The sequence below is a fragment of the Vombatus ursinus genome, unplaced genomic scaffold (assembly GCF_900497805.2).
Source record: "Vombatus ursinus unplaced genomic scaffold, bare-nosed wombat genome assembly UNPS02014798.1, whole genome shotgun sequence".
Classification (NCBI taxonomy): Eukaryota; Metazoa; Chordata; class Mammalia; order Diprotodontia; family Vombatidae; genus Vombatus; species Vombatus ursinus.
Genome location: NW_020954576.1, coordinates 36,368,210 through 36,387,150, shown reverse-complemented (window position 1 = coordinate 36,387,150; position 18,941 = coordinate 36,368,210). Strand labels below are relative to the sequence as shown.

Sequence of the window (18,941 nt, the reverse complement as noted above, 5' to 3'; positions counted from 1 at the left end):
TTCCTATAAAAGCCTATATTTGGACTATGCGAGAATGTGTGAAAATCTCTTTCATTTATAGCAAAGCAAAGAGTCTCTAATTTGAAGAGTACTAATCGTTCTATTGATATATCATGTTCCTTTTGCAGGTTACAAATCCAGATATAGTCTTTTTTTTAAAAATGGAGATAAAACAATTCATATTTACAGATGAAGATGAATATTATTCCCATTACAAAGAGATCCTTCACTTGTTAAAAGGAATTCTTCAAATAGGCAGCTCCCTGGGCATGTTTAAATGTCTTGTTTATAAATCACTAATGGCCTAATGATTTTCTGAAAATCATTTTCCAAGCCATGAGGAACATTAGTAAGTAGGTTCAGGTTTTCCAAATTCCATTAATTGTGTAAACATTATATATAGTTGTTGAACTATAGTACTTATTTTCATTGTTAGTAATTTTGTGCTTATCATATACTGCCTTGTATTGTTAATTATCTTTTTTTAATGTCACAGAGCAATATGTCTTATTTCTCAAGTCAGCATGTAAATTCCTTGAGGGCAAGGACCATGTCTTATACTTCTTTAGATCTATGATAATTTACACATAGTTGTTGCTCAATAAATATTTGAACATCCTTGACTGAATGTTTGTTTGATACAAGACTAATATAGTTTTAAATAATGAGTTTCCCTCTCCTATTTTACTTCATAGATTGTGAGCTACATATAGGATCACAACTTTCAACCTGGAAGGGCCTTAGAAATGATTTTATCCAGCTCCCTCATTTTTGCATTTGAGGAAACTGAGGCCTGAATGGTTACATGATTTGTTGAAGATCATAAAACTAGATTGCAGCAAAGCTAGAGTTAAAACTAAGGTCTCCTGACTTAAATTCTAGTGTTCTTTTCTCTGAGGTAGTGAGGTGGCACAGTGAATAGAGTGCTGGGACTGAGGTAAAAACGAACTTCAGACACCTACTAGCTCCGTGATCCGGGCAAGCCATTTAACCTTTGTCTGCCTCAGTTTCCTTAATTGTAAAATAGGGGATAATAATAGAACCTATTTTGCAGGGTAGTTGTGAAGATTGAATGAAATAATATTTGTAAAGTGCTTAGTACACTGCCTATAGTAAGTACTACATAAATGCCTATACCCTATAGATAGATTTCTAGCTAAACAGAAAGAAATAGATAGATGAAGAGATAGAGATGAAAGACAGAGCATTTATTTAACATTTAGTGGCTACTATATCACATTGCCTCTCTGCCTTTTAACTTTAGATTATAAGCTCATAGAAGGCAAGAAATGAGCCTCATTGAGTTTGGATTTCATAAAGCTGAAAATATTGGTTTGATTATGAATTTTATTAATTGGGTACAGGTGAGGGACTGACTTGTGCACTGTGGGACCATCTCTGTGTCCTTTTTTTTAACCACGAATTAAATTGAAAGTCAATTCCAAGTCCCTTGATTCTCAGAGATAAATGAGGCACTGAAGGGTTAAGGGACTCCTCAAAGTCTTTCAGGGAATAAGCAGCACAGCCAGGATGGCTACTCATAATACTCTGTCTCCAGACCTAGGGGCCTTCCTATTACATGATGCTGCCAGCCTCATAGGACTTCTAACAGAGGCAACAGTTGGGGACAGGTATGAGAATAGGATTAGCATTTGATCAGGCAGTAGCTTTGCTCTGTCACCATTGGGTACCTATAGCAGCGAAAATACCAAGAATGAAGATACCTTGCTTGGTAGAACCGTCTCTAAATAATTGCCTTCATTTTTGCCTTGATAGGAAAATATCATCTCTGTCTTTTTATATCCTCACCATCGAAATCTTCTCTGCAAAGAGACCCAAATGTTTGCCCAAAAGCAAGTCAATTTAATCCCAATCAGTTTCCCTCCTTTCCTGCCCCTAGACACCCCTTACCCAATCAAGACAAAAAGAAATCCACCTTGAGACACAGGCCAGCATGTTTTATTTATGATACCCACAAGCTTAACTATCAAAAAGCAATGTTCTAACCTGTATGTCATAGATAGTGAATGGAGACAGGTCTCCCAGAACGAAAGACCCAGGCGCATTCATGCCAGTCTTGTAGAGTTTATTATTTACATAGACAGAATACTCAGTGACAACACCATTTGGGTTGGAAGGCGATGTCCAGATGACACGTACAGCTGTACTGTTGATGATGACAACCTCTGGAGGAAGCATGCCCTGAGGCTCTAGAATTAAAGGGAAAAAAAACTGAATAAACTCCAGCTGTCTCTGAAAAAGCACTTGTTTAACTAAATCCAGATTAGTAATTAGGTTTAGCAAAGGGTTCCCTGCTTATCTGCTTTCCTCTGATGAAGTTATCACAGTCTGTAGTCCTCTGTAAATTGGCTTATTATACTCTCAGTTAGAAACCATGAGAACTGCTGGTAAAATGCTTTATACCACCAGCATAGTGTTAATCTTCAGTGAAATGTGGCCAGTGGGATGTGATGATAAATTATTCACCCATCTCGCCATTGCCAACACATATCTATTATCTACCTCTTCTTTACCATCCCTTCAGCTCTCAAGATTAATTTTTTAAAAATATTTCTAATATAAAAATACAACTGAAATATATTGCTTATAGAGGGAAATGAAAAAAAGATAATTGATATTACTAGCCTTATAACTTAAGCAATATGAAGTAATAATGCAATATTGTCACTATGTAAATGATTTGGAATGTTGATTGCCATAGGTAATGATGAAATCTAACACTAGAAAAAACTTGCTTAGCGTTAAATAACACAATTGTTCAAGCATGTCAGAAATAACTATACAAAGACCTATTTTTTATCATAAGAACCCATCTTAACTAGTTGAAAAATTGTCCTTGTGATCAATTCTATTTTATAAACAAAAGGTACTGACCTTTGACACCATAAAGGGAAATGAGATTGGCACTTAAAGTGCTCTATTAATGACCTGGAACGCTTGCTTGGGAGGTAATGATATTATAATGTTTATAATGAGACTTTATAAAGCAAAAAAGATTAGAAAACCCATTCTGGCCACATTTCAGATTCACAAGTTGCTTCCCTACTCCCTCCCTCTTGCTAACTGGCTTGGAAATGACTCATAGGCAAATTTTCTCTGTGACTGAACTTCCACCTTCTATTTCTGGTGACTCAGGGAAGGCACTGTATTTGCTTGTGTCAGAAACCCATTGCTTCATGGAGTACATCTCTTTTAAAAACCATTATTTTTTTCAAAATGCTACTGTTTGTTCACATGAAATCAGTTTCAAACTTAGTATACAACAGCATCAGTGCACCAAGTAAAAAGGGAACAAACTGGGCTAATAACCTATTATTAAAGCTTTGTGCTTCAGTCTTAGTGGGATGGCTTATTGATTTGCCACTTGTCAGCAGCTAGCACTTAAGCATTTTAGCTTCTATCCCCCTTCCCCCGCCCCACACACTCCCCACCCTTCCTTTCCTCTCTAATACCGGAAATTTTATAATGGAAGGATGACTGATCTCAACCTCGACAAAAATCAATCAATTTCATTCCCATATCTGAAGCCAAGCAGTCCTGAGGCTCTAGACCCACCTCCATCACAAGTGGTCACATGCAGTACTTCACTGTTGATGCTGTGGGCTCCATTGAAGACGCAAATAAAAATCCGATACTCTGTGTTTGGTTTTAAGTCACCAATTACAAAATAGTTTACATCTGGCAGGATTTTCACTGACTCATTTGATGTAGCAGAACTCCAGATGAGGGTATAATACTCAACATCACCTTGTAAGTCTTTCAGGGCTGTTAAATAATCAACATGATACCTTGTAAATGTGGTTAATCTTAGCAGTGTACTGGAATAAAGTTTGCACTGCATGAATTTCCTACAACTGAGAAAGTGTTCTCGGAGGAAGCTTAGAATGAGTGACCAAGGAAACCTTTGTAAGCCCCTTCATTGGAAGTCTTTAAAATAACAACAATGTTCATTTTCCCAGGGTGGTTTTATTCTATTCTTACAACTGACATTTCTTATCTGAGGCAGGAGACAATTCTACTCCCTCAAATATTTTAACACTATGTTTAGTAAATTCATTTTATCAAGAAAATTAAGGTGGACAGAAAGCTATGATTGTGGGAAAGGCAACAACAAAATAAATACTACTCATGGATGATATATGTCATTATTGGTTAAAGTCAGTTTTGGTAGAACAGGTCATCTACTCAATGTACTCCCAGATTTTACAGTGTAATTTATGCACTAACAAACTTTACTAAATGACAGTTTAGTGGTCTACAAGGAAGAGCATTTGTTTCCAAATATTTATACTGCAGGAGTGTGCAATTTGTTCACCCTAAAAACTTGGTTCACTAGAGGCGCCATTCTTATTACTCCCAAGTTTTCACTTTTGGGTACAACCCATGTGTCTGATGCCAACACTGATGCTTCACCACACCATATACACATTTCATCTATTCCCTTCATATGTTCCTTTCAGTGTTCTTTTATCTTTTCTCTTTCCCTCTCCTCTTTGTAGTCCACCTTTTCTGATTCTATCATCTCTCTACAATGCTTTATAAAGGTTATAAAATAGGTGTAAGCCTATTTCTAAAGTTCGAAGAATTATACTGTTCTGTTAATAACTTTATTAGCTTTGAAACTTTAGAGTTAAGGGTCATCATGACTAGAACTGAGGTGGTAAAACTGGGACTACGTGCCATGATATCAACATTTAGAGGGTGTGGCCAGCACTTGCACTTCAGCAACTAGAAATAACTGAGCTAAAAGAATGAACAACAATTAAGTAGTTTGGAAGGCATCTGATGAAACGTATCCAAGTAGCCCAGCCTGACCCCATGCTACAACTACCATCTCTGCAAAGGTGACTTTACCAGAAACTTCCTCACCTCTGGAGGCCTTTTTGTCCCAGTGGTATCCCTCCCCTCCAGTTCTACTATAGATGCTTATTAGCAATGTGACCTTGGAAAAATTGCTTAACTTCTCTGTGCCTCAATTTCCTCATCTGCAAAATAAAAACATTAGATTCAATGGCTTCTAATTCTATGGTCCTATGAGATGGCATGTCTTTTCTTTGGAAGACCTATTTCCATTAAACTCAGAGGAGTGAATTTTTCTCATGGAGAACTGAAGGCCAGACTTTCAAATAAGCTATTCCTTTCACTAGGTATCAAATAGTGCTTCTGGTATATCAATGGTTCATATTAGCAGTCTTTCTTAGTACCTGGAAGCTAGGTGGCACAGCGGATAGAATGATGGGGCTCGAATCGGAATACTTCAGTTCAAATCTGACCTCAGACACTTACCAGCTGGGGTGACCCTGGGCAAATCACTTAGCCCTGTTTGCCTCAGTTGTTCATCTGCAAAATGAGTTGGAGAAGAAAATGGCAAACTACCCCAGTATCTTTGTCAAGAAAACTACAACAAGGGGTCATGAAGAGTTGGACAAGACATGACTAAATCTAAATATCTCTATGCACCCAGCACTAAGCCTTATACATACTAAGTATTCGATAAATATCTGTTGAATGAATGAACAAGTCTCATGGGGAACTAAATGTGAAAAATTTCGTTTTGGACTAGAGTTCTGGTTCTTCTGATGCAATAAGTAGCCTGAGAAACGAAATCAATACTACTTACTGGTACTATTAATCATACAGTTCAATGTTTATTCTAGGTAACCTCACAGTAAACACAGACAAGACTAGCCACCTAATGTGAATTTAGGACATGGTGAAGTTTCCCTGTTGTTATAGTTTCATTACTTTCAGCTAAAACATTTTATCCCTCTTAATAAATAATAATAACCCTGGGAGTGATAACACATTAAGGTATTATCAGTCATTAGCATTTTAACATGACTTATTTTATTAAAGTATCTTATTGTATTTGTTGAGTGCCTAGTGAGAATATGTTTTGATGAGGAAGATGGAAAGATAAGTGTAGCAAGGGTATTGAATCTGTGGCCTTGAGGCCACACGTGACTCTCTAGGTCCTCAAGTGTAGCCCCTTGACTGTTGTCTGTGAAGTTTGGATTCAAAGCGCCCCACCTGAGGACCTAGAGGACCTCATGTGGCCTCGAGACTGCAGGTTCCCCTACCCTTGGACTGTAGAACGTAATGTATGATGTAGGATAAATAGATTTAAATAAATTAATTCATAGATTTAAGTATTTAAATTAAATCTATTTAGAGCTAGAAGGGGCCATAGAGGTCTGGCAGTCCCGTTTCTTCATCTTATAGATGAGGAAAACTGAGAACCATACAAACTAAAGTAACTTGTCTAGTGTCATGCAATTAGAAGGTTTTTAAAATGGAATTTGAACCTAGGTCTCCCTAACTTTAAGTATAGTGTTCCCTCCACAACATCATTCTTTGGTTATGTCAACCCCCTCAACTGAAATACTTCTTCTCCTTTCCACCTTATGAAGTCTATGTCTCCTTCAATTTCTATCCCAATTTCTAACTTCTCCATGAAATCTTCCCTCACCACTTCATGTCACATCAATCCCTGCTTTTTCTAAAATTTAGTATTTATTATCTATTATACATTAGACATCTAACCCTATACCACTACCTTATGACATAGACAATAGAATTTTGGGGGTGAAAAGGATCCTAGAGATAACCTGGTTCAAACCCCCCATTTTATGTATGAAGAAAATGAGGTCCACAGTGGTTAAATGATTTGTTCAAAGTCAGTTATTGGCAGAGTTGTGAATAGCAATCAGGTCCGACTGTTATTCTGATTTGCTATTTATCCCTTAAATTGTTACTTTACTTTTCATCTATGTCTATCTCATCTGTTCAACTACACTGTCAGCTTCTAGACGAACCAAGAATATAAGTTAATACTTCTCTAGTTTCACATAGTTCATGGAACGGTGCTACCTATGCAACAGACAAGCAAAATATGCTTGTTGAATGAATAAAAGAATGAATAAATAAATAAGTTAATAATTGTACAGATGCCTCTCATTATTTGCTCTTTCAGTTAAAGTCAAGAATTGTTCAGCTTGACTGACGGATCAGAAAGTTGACCACATTATTCTAAGAACCTTAGTTCCTCTTCCTGATGAAGGAAAATTCATCTCTTAAAAATTTACCATTAAATTGCCTAAGTATCTCACCTACCAAACACAGTTCTATCATGTAGTAACCAAAAGGTTGAAATGTGAAGGCCCAGGGCAGCAAGAGGCAAAACTACTAAGCAGGCACAGTCCATCTTCCTTATTTTCCAACCTCCTCCATCTGGGGCTTTTTTGTTACTGCGATGGAGAATAGAAGGTAGTAGATGTATGAAGCGGGGAGGCAGCAGCTGTTGCCATCTTGGGACTAATGTTTTGTGATTCCATAAGTTTCAGAGACAGCAGATAATGGGCAAGGGAGCCCAGGTATCAGCAATAGTACATTCCACGGCAAGGATAGAGCTGGGCCTTTTGGAACAAGGTGTGTCTAAAGAGAGACTGATAAGACTTCTTGGGAGCGAAGCAGCAATACCATAAGGAGCATGGCTACTGCAGTTGCTTTTCCAGTGTTTCTTTTTTTTTCTTTGTTTCCCCATGTTGTGTGTGTATCCTTAGGGAAAGTCTCATGCACTGGGCTGTACTATAAAATGCTTGAAGCCTTGGAATATACCATGAGACTAGGTATTGATGACCTGATATAACAAGGTCAGTGACGATACCTTCTGAATCATTCCTTCTTCTTTTGGCAATGCCTATAGCAGAGTTCTTGAGGTGCAAATATGTGTGTGTGTGTGTGTGTGTGTGTGTGTGTGTGTGTGTGTTTGGATATATACATGCATGTGTACACAGAAATATAATAGAAAGACAGAGAGAAAAGGAAGAGAGGAAGAAAGATGTGGAGCAAAAGAGAGAGAAGGAAAGAAAGGAGAAGAAAGAGGAGAGAAGGAGGGAGAAAATGAAAGAGAGAGAGAGAGAGAGAGAGAGAGAGATTTTTTCTTTTAGGATAATAGAGTGTATATACCCTTACCTGCCAACTGTGCCCTACAAAGCAGGAAAACAATTTAAAATTAATATTGCAGGAAATGAGTGGCACTTTTTGGGCAAGAGGATAGCTAATTTACTTACTTGATCACATTGTTCATGGAAAGAAAATGATAAAGGACCAGACTTTGGGAGAGATGACCCTCTTTCAATATTTAACCTTTATATTCACAAATAGGTGTCTAGGAAATTTCTATGGTACGAATGAAAATAAAAGCCGATTGCATTACCTACATCCCGAAGGTCAGAGGTTCAGATTACCAAGGTAATGAAACTTCAGTGAGCTGCTTCAGATCTATTAGGTTTGTCAGTTTTTATAAGCAAGCTTACTTCAGGCATGCAATTATAAAATAAAGAGCCTATACCACTGAAAATCTACCAGTCGATCTTTAACAGAAGTATTTGCAAGTCAGCTGAAGGGGGAGGATCCTGCTTTGTGAGCAAGTTTCTTATTTAAATGGGAGGAGGAGGGTTTGCAATAAATGATGCCTCCTTGCCCATCTCTACAGAAAGACTCACACATGCCCAAGTTGAAATATACTCTTAACATGAAAGACTATCTGCTTTCCTTTCTATGGTGTTTCAGAGAGTATCCACGAGCATCAATTAACCTCTTTATCCTTCCAATAAAATGGTTTAAATGGACACACGATCCAAGTGACACAGTTTATTAGAATATGGCATGCTCCTAATACCTCCAGGATTGATAGCCATTTGTTAAGATGAGCTAATAATACTTCTCTTGTGCTAGTTATTTAATGACAATGTAGATCAACACAACTGGTGTCGGTTTTAATTTCCAATTAACGCTGCAAACAAATTGGGACTAAATCACTCACGGGACCAGTAATGAAATATAAAGCATTTCTCTTCTAGGCTGATTCAAAACCTAGGCTGGGTCAGAAAGGGAGTGGGAGCTGTTGTCTAGCCAGCCAGTTGCCTGGCAGCCTTTCATAACTGTATTTCTCATTCAGAAAATGAATGGTTTTCATTCATAGAGGGCAGAAATCCCCTGAATTTATCTAAAAGTGGGTTTTCTCTCACCTTCTTGACTTAGAAGGAAATTTTAACAAAGCTGTAGTGATTAAACTTCCTCACCGGCCTCAGGTTTGGTCTGTCTATGTGGATGATCATCTCCAAGATGAATTCAGTTTTGCTAATTGTCAGAATGGATATGCACGTCATAGTAGAGCTGGATAGCACCTGAAGGTGCCAAATACCATTCTAAAGAGGGAGACAGTGCAGCCTCAGTGAAAGAGCATAGGACTTGGAATAAGGAAAACCTATGATTCATAGCCTATCCCCGATACTTATTAGCTTATGTAACCGTGTGCAAGTCACGAAACCGAGCATCTGTAAAACAGGAAAATGATGTCTACAGTAGCCACTTTCTGGTTTATTCTGAAGTTCAGGTGAGATTATATGTGTAAAATACTACAAATCCAAGAATCATTGGTACAGAAAAGATAAATAAATCCATGAGTTGATGAACTCACAGCAGAGAAGGGCCAGATCAATGTGGGTAAACCCACAGTCAGAGGAAATGATATGGGTTGTGATGCAGCACAGAAGCCCAAGAAGTGATCAGACAGTTAAGAGGTGAACCAGAAGAGAGAAACGTTACAAAAACTCAGAGAGAAGAGAGTGAATTTCCATAGAAGTAGTCAGTAGTATCAAATGTTGGAGAAAGGCCAAAAAAGTAAATGACTAAGTAAAGGCCAACTAATTTGTCAACTAGGAAATTTTGGATAACTGTGGAAAGAACGGTTTTAGTGGAGCAATTAATCTGGAAGCTAGATTGTACAGGTCTGAGAAGTGTGTGGGGAAAATGGAAGCAGGAGATGATAGCAATTTTAAGGAGTTTGGTTATGAAAGAGGAAATATAGAACAATAGCTTAAGACTTAAAGATCTATACAAATGCCAATTATTTTTTTATTAATAGTCACATGCATTTTGATTATTCTGGCTACTGAGATGACCAGGTCAGATCATATCATCCATTTGACTGATCAATTAATCAATGAGCATTTATTGAGCACCTACTGTGTACTAGGCCCTGTGCTGGGGATATAAAGACAAAAGTAAAATCAGTTCTTTCCCTCAAAGAACTTACAGCCATACAAACACCTAGGAGGACAACCTAAAATTGGACAGGGTTCAGACCCAGCAATAACCCAGGTCCAAATTGTGCTCGTTAAATAGCATGAAAAATGACTTATTCTAGGAAACCCAATACATCATAGGGATCTTTTTCAAAGCTGTGTATCAGCAGGATTAAGAGGCATAGAGCTAGGTTCTCCTGCAAGAAGGCATCCCTTTTCACCTTACATAAGCATTTTAAAAAAATTTATCATTTAATTATTATTTTTTCTCATTTAACAAAAAAATTAACATTCTTTTAATAATTAATTTTAACATTAACTTTTTTAGTTCCATATCCTTTCCTTCTCTCTTCCTTTCTCCCTCCTTGAGAAGGAAAGGAATTTGCTATACATTATACATGTGTAGTCATGCAAAGCATATTTCCATAGTAGCTATGTTGCAAAAGAAAATGCAGGCCCCTCCCCCCAAAAAACACAACAAAAATAACGTAGTAAAAATAGTATGTTTCAATCTGCATCAGAATCCATCAGTTCTTTCTCTGGAGGTGGATAGCATTTTTTATCCAAAGTCTTTGTCTACACAAGCTTTAAAAAAAGAACAAAAATATTAGAAAGTCCACTTACTTGGTCTAGACCATTCAACTTTAATTGCCGTGTGATTAAGATCCTGCACAACCAGGGTAGTACTTTTCTCTGGGAGGCCTGCTAATGTGGTCACAACTGCCTCTTTGCTTGCTGCATACCCCACGATGTTATGCACAATGAGTTTATATTCATAAGTCGTAAACCTAAAACATCATTTTTTGGTAAAAGTTAGCTTTGTTCTCATACTTAACAAAAGTGAACAACAGAAACTCAATACCATGTATTTTTTTCCCTTTCTATAAACAAAGCTAATAATTTTGTTCTTAACAACTCAAAGGAAACAAATTTTTCCAGAAATGCTGGATGATCTGAACATCACTGTTTAAAACAAATGCTATGTATCATTTCCTTATTCTTATTGTTTTTAGAGTTGGTAAGGATTACAGCTCAATTCAAGATGTAATTACAACTCTGGCAAAAGTCCAGATTTTACATCTGAATTATATCCAGAGTTTCCAAATAGTTTTGTTGTTTCTCTTTGGGGAACCTTATCCATTTTAAGGTATCAGAATTCTTCTTCACAGTTTGTCCTCTGTAGCAATGCCCCCTTACCATAATCCCATTGATAGAAAAACCACAAAAGTAAAACATAACTGTAACCAATGCATATAATGCATACCTACTGAGAGCTCTGCAGGATACCTCCTGGGAATGACACCATGGCAAAGAACATAGTTGACTCCATGATGGGAAAGTTGAATTTCATTTTACAGAAAGGGAAATTGTGTCAAAGCCTCATAAACTAGACATAAACTGACCATTCCAAAGATTAAAACAATGGTAGAAGCACAGGTATACATAGACTATGGATTGAGTGCCACAGCACATACTTCATGCATTGGTAAAACATTGATTTTCTCAGATGCTTTGTCTGACCCAAAAATAATTAGATTAAGAAGTATTTTCCTTGATTTAGAACTATCGAGGTAGGTGAATGGCTGGCCTCTAGGCCACTGTCCTACATGTGCATTTTATAGGAAGTTGACCCACTGTGACTATATTCAACATGAACTCTGAAGAGATATAGGGCATGGGGCAAATAGCAATGTATTCTCCTTGACCACCATCATCAGGTGAAACACTAGTAAAACATTGATATGTGAGCAAAAAAAGGAAAATATCTTACAATCACAGGTGGTGAGATGCATACATTCAGCCCCAGTCCCACAGACATCAGTTTTTATTTTTTGTTTTGTGCTTTTTTTCTTTTACTGGTGGTTCTACTTCTTTTAACTCCATTTTCTATAAAGCTCCAAATACTCAGTCATTATAATTACATGAAGCTTATCTAAATATGGAGGCTCGAGATGTCATATAATAGAGAGAATGCTGAACTTGGAGCCAAGAAGACCTGGGTTCAAATTCTGCTTCAGACACTAATGAATTGTGTGACCTTCGGCAAATCATTGAACCTCTCTTGGCTTCAGTGAAATGAGGGAGACGTATTTGATAAGCTCTATGGTCCCTTCCAGTTCTAAATCTATGTTCCAAAGATTCCTTAAATTATCTCTAAGGTAGAGATAGCTTTCACTTGTAACCACAACAGGGCAAGGCTGTAAGAATCTGTCACCTAGCATTTTTAAGCACCTACTATGTTCCAGACACTGAAATAAAGGCACAAGACAGTCTATACTCTTAAAGAGTTACATTTTGGAGTACCTGAGATAAATATGTTGCCATGTAAATGGATAGCACTAAATGGTGTGAGAAAAGGGTCTGCTCAGAATATTTCTTAGTATTATGCTGCTGATTGTAAAGACATAGATCAATTGGGGCAGATGGTTTGTTCTATCTACTCTGCCATCACAGAGTGCAATATAGGTGCTGTCTGATCTTATGCAAAACTTCAGAGGCTCACATTTCAGGTATCTACCTCAACTATGTCTTAAGTTTCCACTTGAAAATATTGCAGCTACATTTAAAGATGAACTGTCACAACTATATTCGTTTTCCCCAAATATCTAACGACTTTCTAGCTGATGCAATATATCTTCTTTTTACTCCCTTGTTTAGCCTCCCTCTCTTCTTGGTTCTCTAAATCAGCAAGAAGTCCCTTGACATGACTATACAACTTCAAGAAGCTTCTGTTACAACAACAATAATGACCACCACCAATAATAAATTGCCCTCCTTATGCCAATGCAGCTGGCACTTAAACCTGATTTCTTTTTCAGTGGTGGGGATGGATTTCTGCTGATCCATCTAAACACTCTCATCCATACACCCATGTGACCAATGGTATTCAGTTGAATGTTAGCTAGTCAGGGTTAAGAGTACAATCTGTGACCATGGAACAGAATGAAGCTAATAGCTCTTATGGGAATTGAACTCATGACCTTGGCTTCATTAGTACCTTCCCTGTGTAAAAGACCAATACTTGCACTTTACTTTGTGAGAACAGGATCCCCAACTCACTTTGCTACAATATTTGTAATTTATACTTAGTTTAATTATTGGCCTACACATTTAAGAAATTATATTCTCACAGTTTTAAGACATTAATGAAAATAGATGCTATTTCTGCACTTCCTTTCTGCAAGTTAAATTAACATCAGTGAGGGAACCAGAAATACTAAGTTTTTAATAGCCTCTCTAGGGTTTGACTTTATGCTATGATGCCTTCTGCAATTTCATCATTATTTAGTCATGGTAAGCTTATGATTTAGGAATCCATGTGTGAAACTATGGCCTCACATAGAGAGGCAAATGGACCAATTGTTTGCAGGATAATTTCACAGAAGAATTCGGCAACCATCTAATCCAACCCCTTGATTTTATAAATGAAGCAACCAAGGTGCAGGCAGGTCAAGCGACTGCCAAATGGGACAGTTTATTAGTGGTAGAGCTTGCCTCAGTCTCCTAGTTCCCAGTTCAGTTGTCTTGCCACCACACTACCTCAGATGGAGAAATCAAAAGGAACACAATTTGCATTCTTCATTTTACGTCACACATTTTTCTGGTTGCTTTTCTCCAGCCATTCTTTCGGGTTATATATATATCTAGTACACCAATTGTGTATATCAGATAATAACTCTTGCATTGACTTTTTATTTTTCCTGTGAAACAATTTTTTTTCACCAAGAATATGTCCAAATGTTCCTCATTATGCCTACAATATTTCCATTGCTTTTGAAATGATTCTTTGGATTGTTGATGCATTACTTTCACTAGTCCACTTGTGCAGGGCTACATATGTTGTGTTTTCCAACCCCACCGCCAAATAATAGGGTTATTTACTTTTTGTTTGTTGATTTCTCCATCTATATTGTTTATTTAGATAGCAGTATAGGTTAACTACTGTTAAAAATTGTATTGGTTCCTATATGAAACATCCCCATTAACACAAAGAAATAAATGTTTTGTTTTTGTTGTGAAACAAAGACGCTGATTAAGCATTTTACAGAATAAAACTCATACTTAATCTTATTAACAGTGACCAATGTTTCATTTAACTCCTTCTAAAAGTTATTTTTCCCCAGCAAGGTAGATATGTTATAGTATGAAAGAATTAAAGCTGAGGGAGAACCTAGAGATCATCTGGTCAAATTCACATTTTACAGATGAAGAAACCAAGACACAGAGGTGTTAAGTAACTGCCAGAAATGAGGTGTTCTTAAATGATTACAACTGGTTGAAATATTTTCAGAAATAATTCAGTTGGAAGTGAACTTTCCAAATTAGCACACTGATTGTTTAGATTAGACCTTCATGATGGTACAAATCAATTGTTTTATAATATAATTAACTATCATTTGCCTAACTACTTTTGGGATTATGGATATTTTTATTTGAGCTTTTCTTTCAGATCTCCTATAGGTACAGAGGAAAACTTTTCCTAAGCAAGGAGGGTCTTGTTCCAAATCAGAATCTAATAGGCAAGAGGGTAAACTGGTGAAGTAGACAGGTCAGAAACTAGAGTCTCAGAAATGTCAATATCTTAGCGGTGAAACAGAAATAGAAAGCTGGAAGACATTGAGCCTGGTACATAGTAAGTACTTAATAGATGTTTGTTGACTGCTGTTGAGGATACAAGTCAGAGGGGGCTGCATAAAAATCAGAGGCATACTGTCTCATTTCAGTGAAATATTGTTTGATGCAGTCTTACACCTTTCTGAGCTCTGGTCTTTTACCCTCAATCAATCAACAAGTATTGATGAAGTGCATTTTGTGCCAGTCACTGTGCTATGGCTACAAAGGTAAAAGATTAAACAATCCCCACTCTCAAAGAACTTATGTTCTGTCAGGAGTGATAACCTGTAAATGTGTATGTAGAAATAGGACAAATATGAAGAAAATAACTAGTAGATAGTTAAATGCAAGGTAGCTTGTGGGGAGGCATTAGCACTAAGGAAAGCCTTCTTATTGAAGGTAGAACCTGAGCCACACTTGAAGGAAGAGAAGGAAGCTATGAGGTGAAGTTGAGGAGGGAGTTTTAGGCACAGGGATGGGTGGGGGGAGCAGCCATTGAAAAGACAGAGACAGGAGATAGAGCGGTGTATATGAGAAACAAAGAAGGCCAGTTTGGCAAGATAATGGTCTTTGTGGAGGGGGACATAAAGGAGATTGAAATAATAGGTCAGGACTAGATTGTGAAGGACCTTAAATGCCAAGCAAAGAGATTCATATTTTACCTTCTAAGTCAGATGTATTAAACATGCCTCTCATACCACTCCCGAGTCTGGTCTGAACCAGATTAAAATGTGATTGGGAAGTATCTAACAAAATAAATAAAAATACAATAGAGCATAGATAATGTTTCTAAGTCAATATGCAGCTTGCAGGGATCCTTCTATATCATTTAGTTGCTCTGTTTCTATTGAGTTTGAGACCATTGGTGTAAGCAATAGAGAGACACTGAGATTTGTTGCATAGGAGAGTGACAACTGAGCTGAATGAAAATTGCTTTGGAAGCTGTGTGAAGAATAGATTGGAGTGAGGATAGAGCTGAGGAAGGAGATCAATTCAGAGACCATTAATGTGATCTAGGTGAGAGATAATGAGTATTTGGACTTAGGTAGTAGCTAAGTGAGTAGAGAAAAGGGATCAAAGATAAGACATTTGTGAAGGTAAAAATGTCAAGATTTGGCCACTGTTTGAAGTAAAGATGCATGAGGACTTGGGGATAACACCAGAGTTACAAACTTGGGAGACTGGAAGAATGATGATGCCTTCAACAGAAGGAGGGAGGTTTAGAAGAAGGATGGGGAAAGGAATTCATTATATTTTATACATTTACATTTTGAAATATCTCTAGGACATCTAGTTTGAAATGAATAGTAGGATATTGGTGATGTGGAACTGATACTTAGAGAAGACCTTGATATGTGGATTTGTGAGCCACCTGCACACAAAAAAAATAATTGAATTCATGAGGTCACCAAGAGAAGAGTATAGAGAGAGATGAAAAGAGAACCCATGACAGGGTCCTGGAGAACACCTCCAGTAAGAGAATAAAATATAGATGATGTACTAGCAAAGGAGAAAAATCAGGTATTAGTTCCTTTTGAAGTCTTTGAGCTCAGTGCCTTTTTTTTTTTTGCTATAATGTGCTGGCCTGAGGTTATACCTGGAATTCATTGGGCTTTTCAATCTTTGTGTGGTCATATTGACAATATTGCAGTAACTAACATGTTTATTCTTTTTAGGATATTTAATTGAATCTCAATAGAACCACTGAATAGAAATGTATAAAGGAATCACAGAGACCATTTGGCTCAGTGAATGAGAACCCACTCTACTACATGCCTCACAATCCATTCTTTGCTTGAAAATCTCTAGTGAGTATTGATTTGAGAAATGCAAACTAAAATAACTGTGAGGTACCATCTCACACCTTTCGGAAATGACAGATGCTAGATGGGATGAAAGAAAATAGGTAGACTAATAAACTGCTGGTGGAGTTATGAAATGGTCCAACCATTCTGGAGAATAATTTAGAACTATGCCTAAAGGGTTATAAAACTGTGTATATATACCCTTTGACCTACCAATAACCAATTTGGGTCGCCTCCCAAACAAATTAAAGAACAGGAAGGAGACTTGTATGTATAAAAATATTTATACAGCTCTTTTTGTGGTGGCAGAAATTTGGAAATTGAAGGGATGCTCATTAATTGGGGACCTGCTGAACAAGTTGTGGAATATGATTGTGATGGAATACTACCATGTACAATTGTGCTATGAGAAATGATGAAGGTGGTGGTTTCAGAAAAAAAAAAAACAACATGGCAAGAACTGTATGAACTGATGCAAAGTGAAGTGAGAAAAACCAGGAGATCATTCTGCGCAGTAAGAGCAATACTGTAATGAGGATAAACTGTGAAAGAATTGGCTCCTCTTATCGATATAATGATGCAAGACAATTCCAAAGGACTCATGATGGAAAAAATGCTATCTACCTCCAAAGAGAAAATTGATGAACTCTGAGAACAAATTGAAGTAAATTTTTCTTTTTCTTTATCTTGCTTTTTTGAAATATGACTAATATGGAAATATGTTTTGTATGATTTCACATGTATAATTGATGTCATATTGCTTGCTTCTCATTGGGTTGGGAGAAGGTGGGAGGGAGAAAAGGAGAGAATTGCAATTCAAAATTTAAAAGAGAAGAATGTTAAAATAAATAACAAATTAAATTTTTTAAAAAAAGAAAACAGTGATGGGGACTGTATCGCATCCCAAAACATCCAATTCTACTCATAGCTTTAATTATTGAGAAAATGTTCCTTACTTATACATTAAACAATATTATAAAAGGGCTCTGACACTTAAAATGGGGTTTGGCTATAATGAGTGGGTAATTTTATTTTTAAATTATGATGGTTTATTATGAAATTACTATATGTAATTATTTGCAAGCAAAAGTGAGAATTAAAAGGAAATGGATGATCATGTACAAACATATCATAACCAATCCAGTCTTAGAAAGACAAATTAAATATACCATAAATAAACTAACAAAGGGAAGAATTTTGTCCTGATATATTCATAAGTAGAAATCAAACACCTAAGGAGCAATTAATATCTATGCTAATAAAATTATTCTAAATATTTGAAAAAGAAACTTTATACCAAATGCCTTTCATGAGACAAATATAATCCTAACTTATAAAGGAGGGAGGAATAAAAACAGAATAAGAAATTTAAGATCAGAATCACTAATGAACATTAATGTAAAATTGTAGATAAAATAGCATAATAACACGTTTAGAAGTATTCACTATAACCAAGTTGGAATTATGTAAGAGATAAAAGAACGGTTTAGTATCAAGGAAACAATTATGATATTTATATAAACTTCATAGGAACCTCATAATTATATCAACAGAACTCTAAAAATATAGGCATATAAGGGTGTCTTTTTGATAAGAAAAAAGCATATCCCAAACTGAAAGCTAGGATTATTGGTAATGGAAAAATGTTAGAAACTTATCCAGCAGCTATCAGGATAAAGCAAGGATACCTCCTCTCCTGACTATTGTGTGAGTTTAGAAATGGATAGCAATAGGCCAAAAAAAAATTAAGGTAAGATAATTAAAGGCATAGTCATCAACAAAGTACAGACATTATATCTATGTATAAAAGACAAAACCATTAGGGTTATCTTGGAAAACTCCAAAAAAATTATCAGATAAACTGATGTTAGTAGTTTTAATAAAGTAGCATAAAATAATTCTTCAAAACTTGTAAGCAATTCTATATGATAATAACAAAAAAGTAGAAAATGATGGAAAGAGAAATTTTTTTCAAAGTAACTTCAAAATATAATCTGGATCAGCCTGGTAAAACACACTCTAGATATATAAAAACACTCTTTACAGAAAAAAAAAATTGACAGAAATTGTAGAAATATTATTGCTCATGGACATGCCATGCTAAAATAATAAAACTGATGATTCTACATAAGTTAATTTACAGTTTTATATATCAAACTCTGAAGGCATCATATTATAAAACTAGAAAAATATTAATAAAATTCATTTGGAGAAATAAAAGGTCTAGACACTCAGTGGAAATAATAAAAAAAAAGTTTAAATTAAGGGAAAAATAAAATTTCTAGACCTTGAAATATATTACAAACAACGATTATAAAACTGGTATTGATTTTAAAAAGAGAAACTTAGAAGAATGGAAGAAACTAGAAAAGCAAGAATCAAGGACAGTTTAGCTTAGTAGCTCTCTGTG

General features: G+C 36.2%; 1 protein-coding gene across 1 annotated transcript in view; it reads right to left on the bottom strand.

Moving 5' to 3' along the window:
- The window catches only part of USH2A (usherin), a 944,914-nt gene that overhangs the window by 263,037 nt on the left and 662,936 nt on the right, over positions 1–18,941 (bottom strand). The window contains exons 43-45 of the mRNA XM_027871555.1: positions 10,737–10,900; positions 3,577–3,786; positions 2,008–2,210 (exon numbers count right to left, since the gene is read on the bottom strand). Of these exons, the coding sequence (XP_027727356.1) occupies positions 2,008–2,210; positions 3,577–3,786; positions 10,737–10,900 (577 nt within the window). The remainder of the gene's footprint in view (positions 1–2,007; positions 2,211–3,576; positions 3,787–10,736; positions 10,901–18,941) is intronic.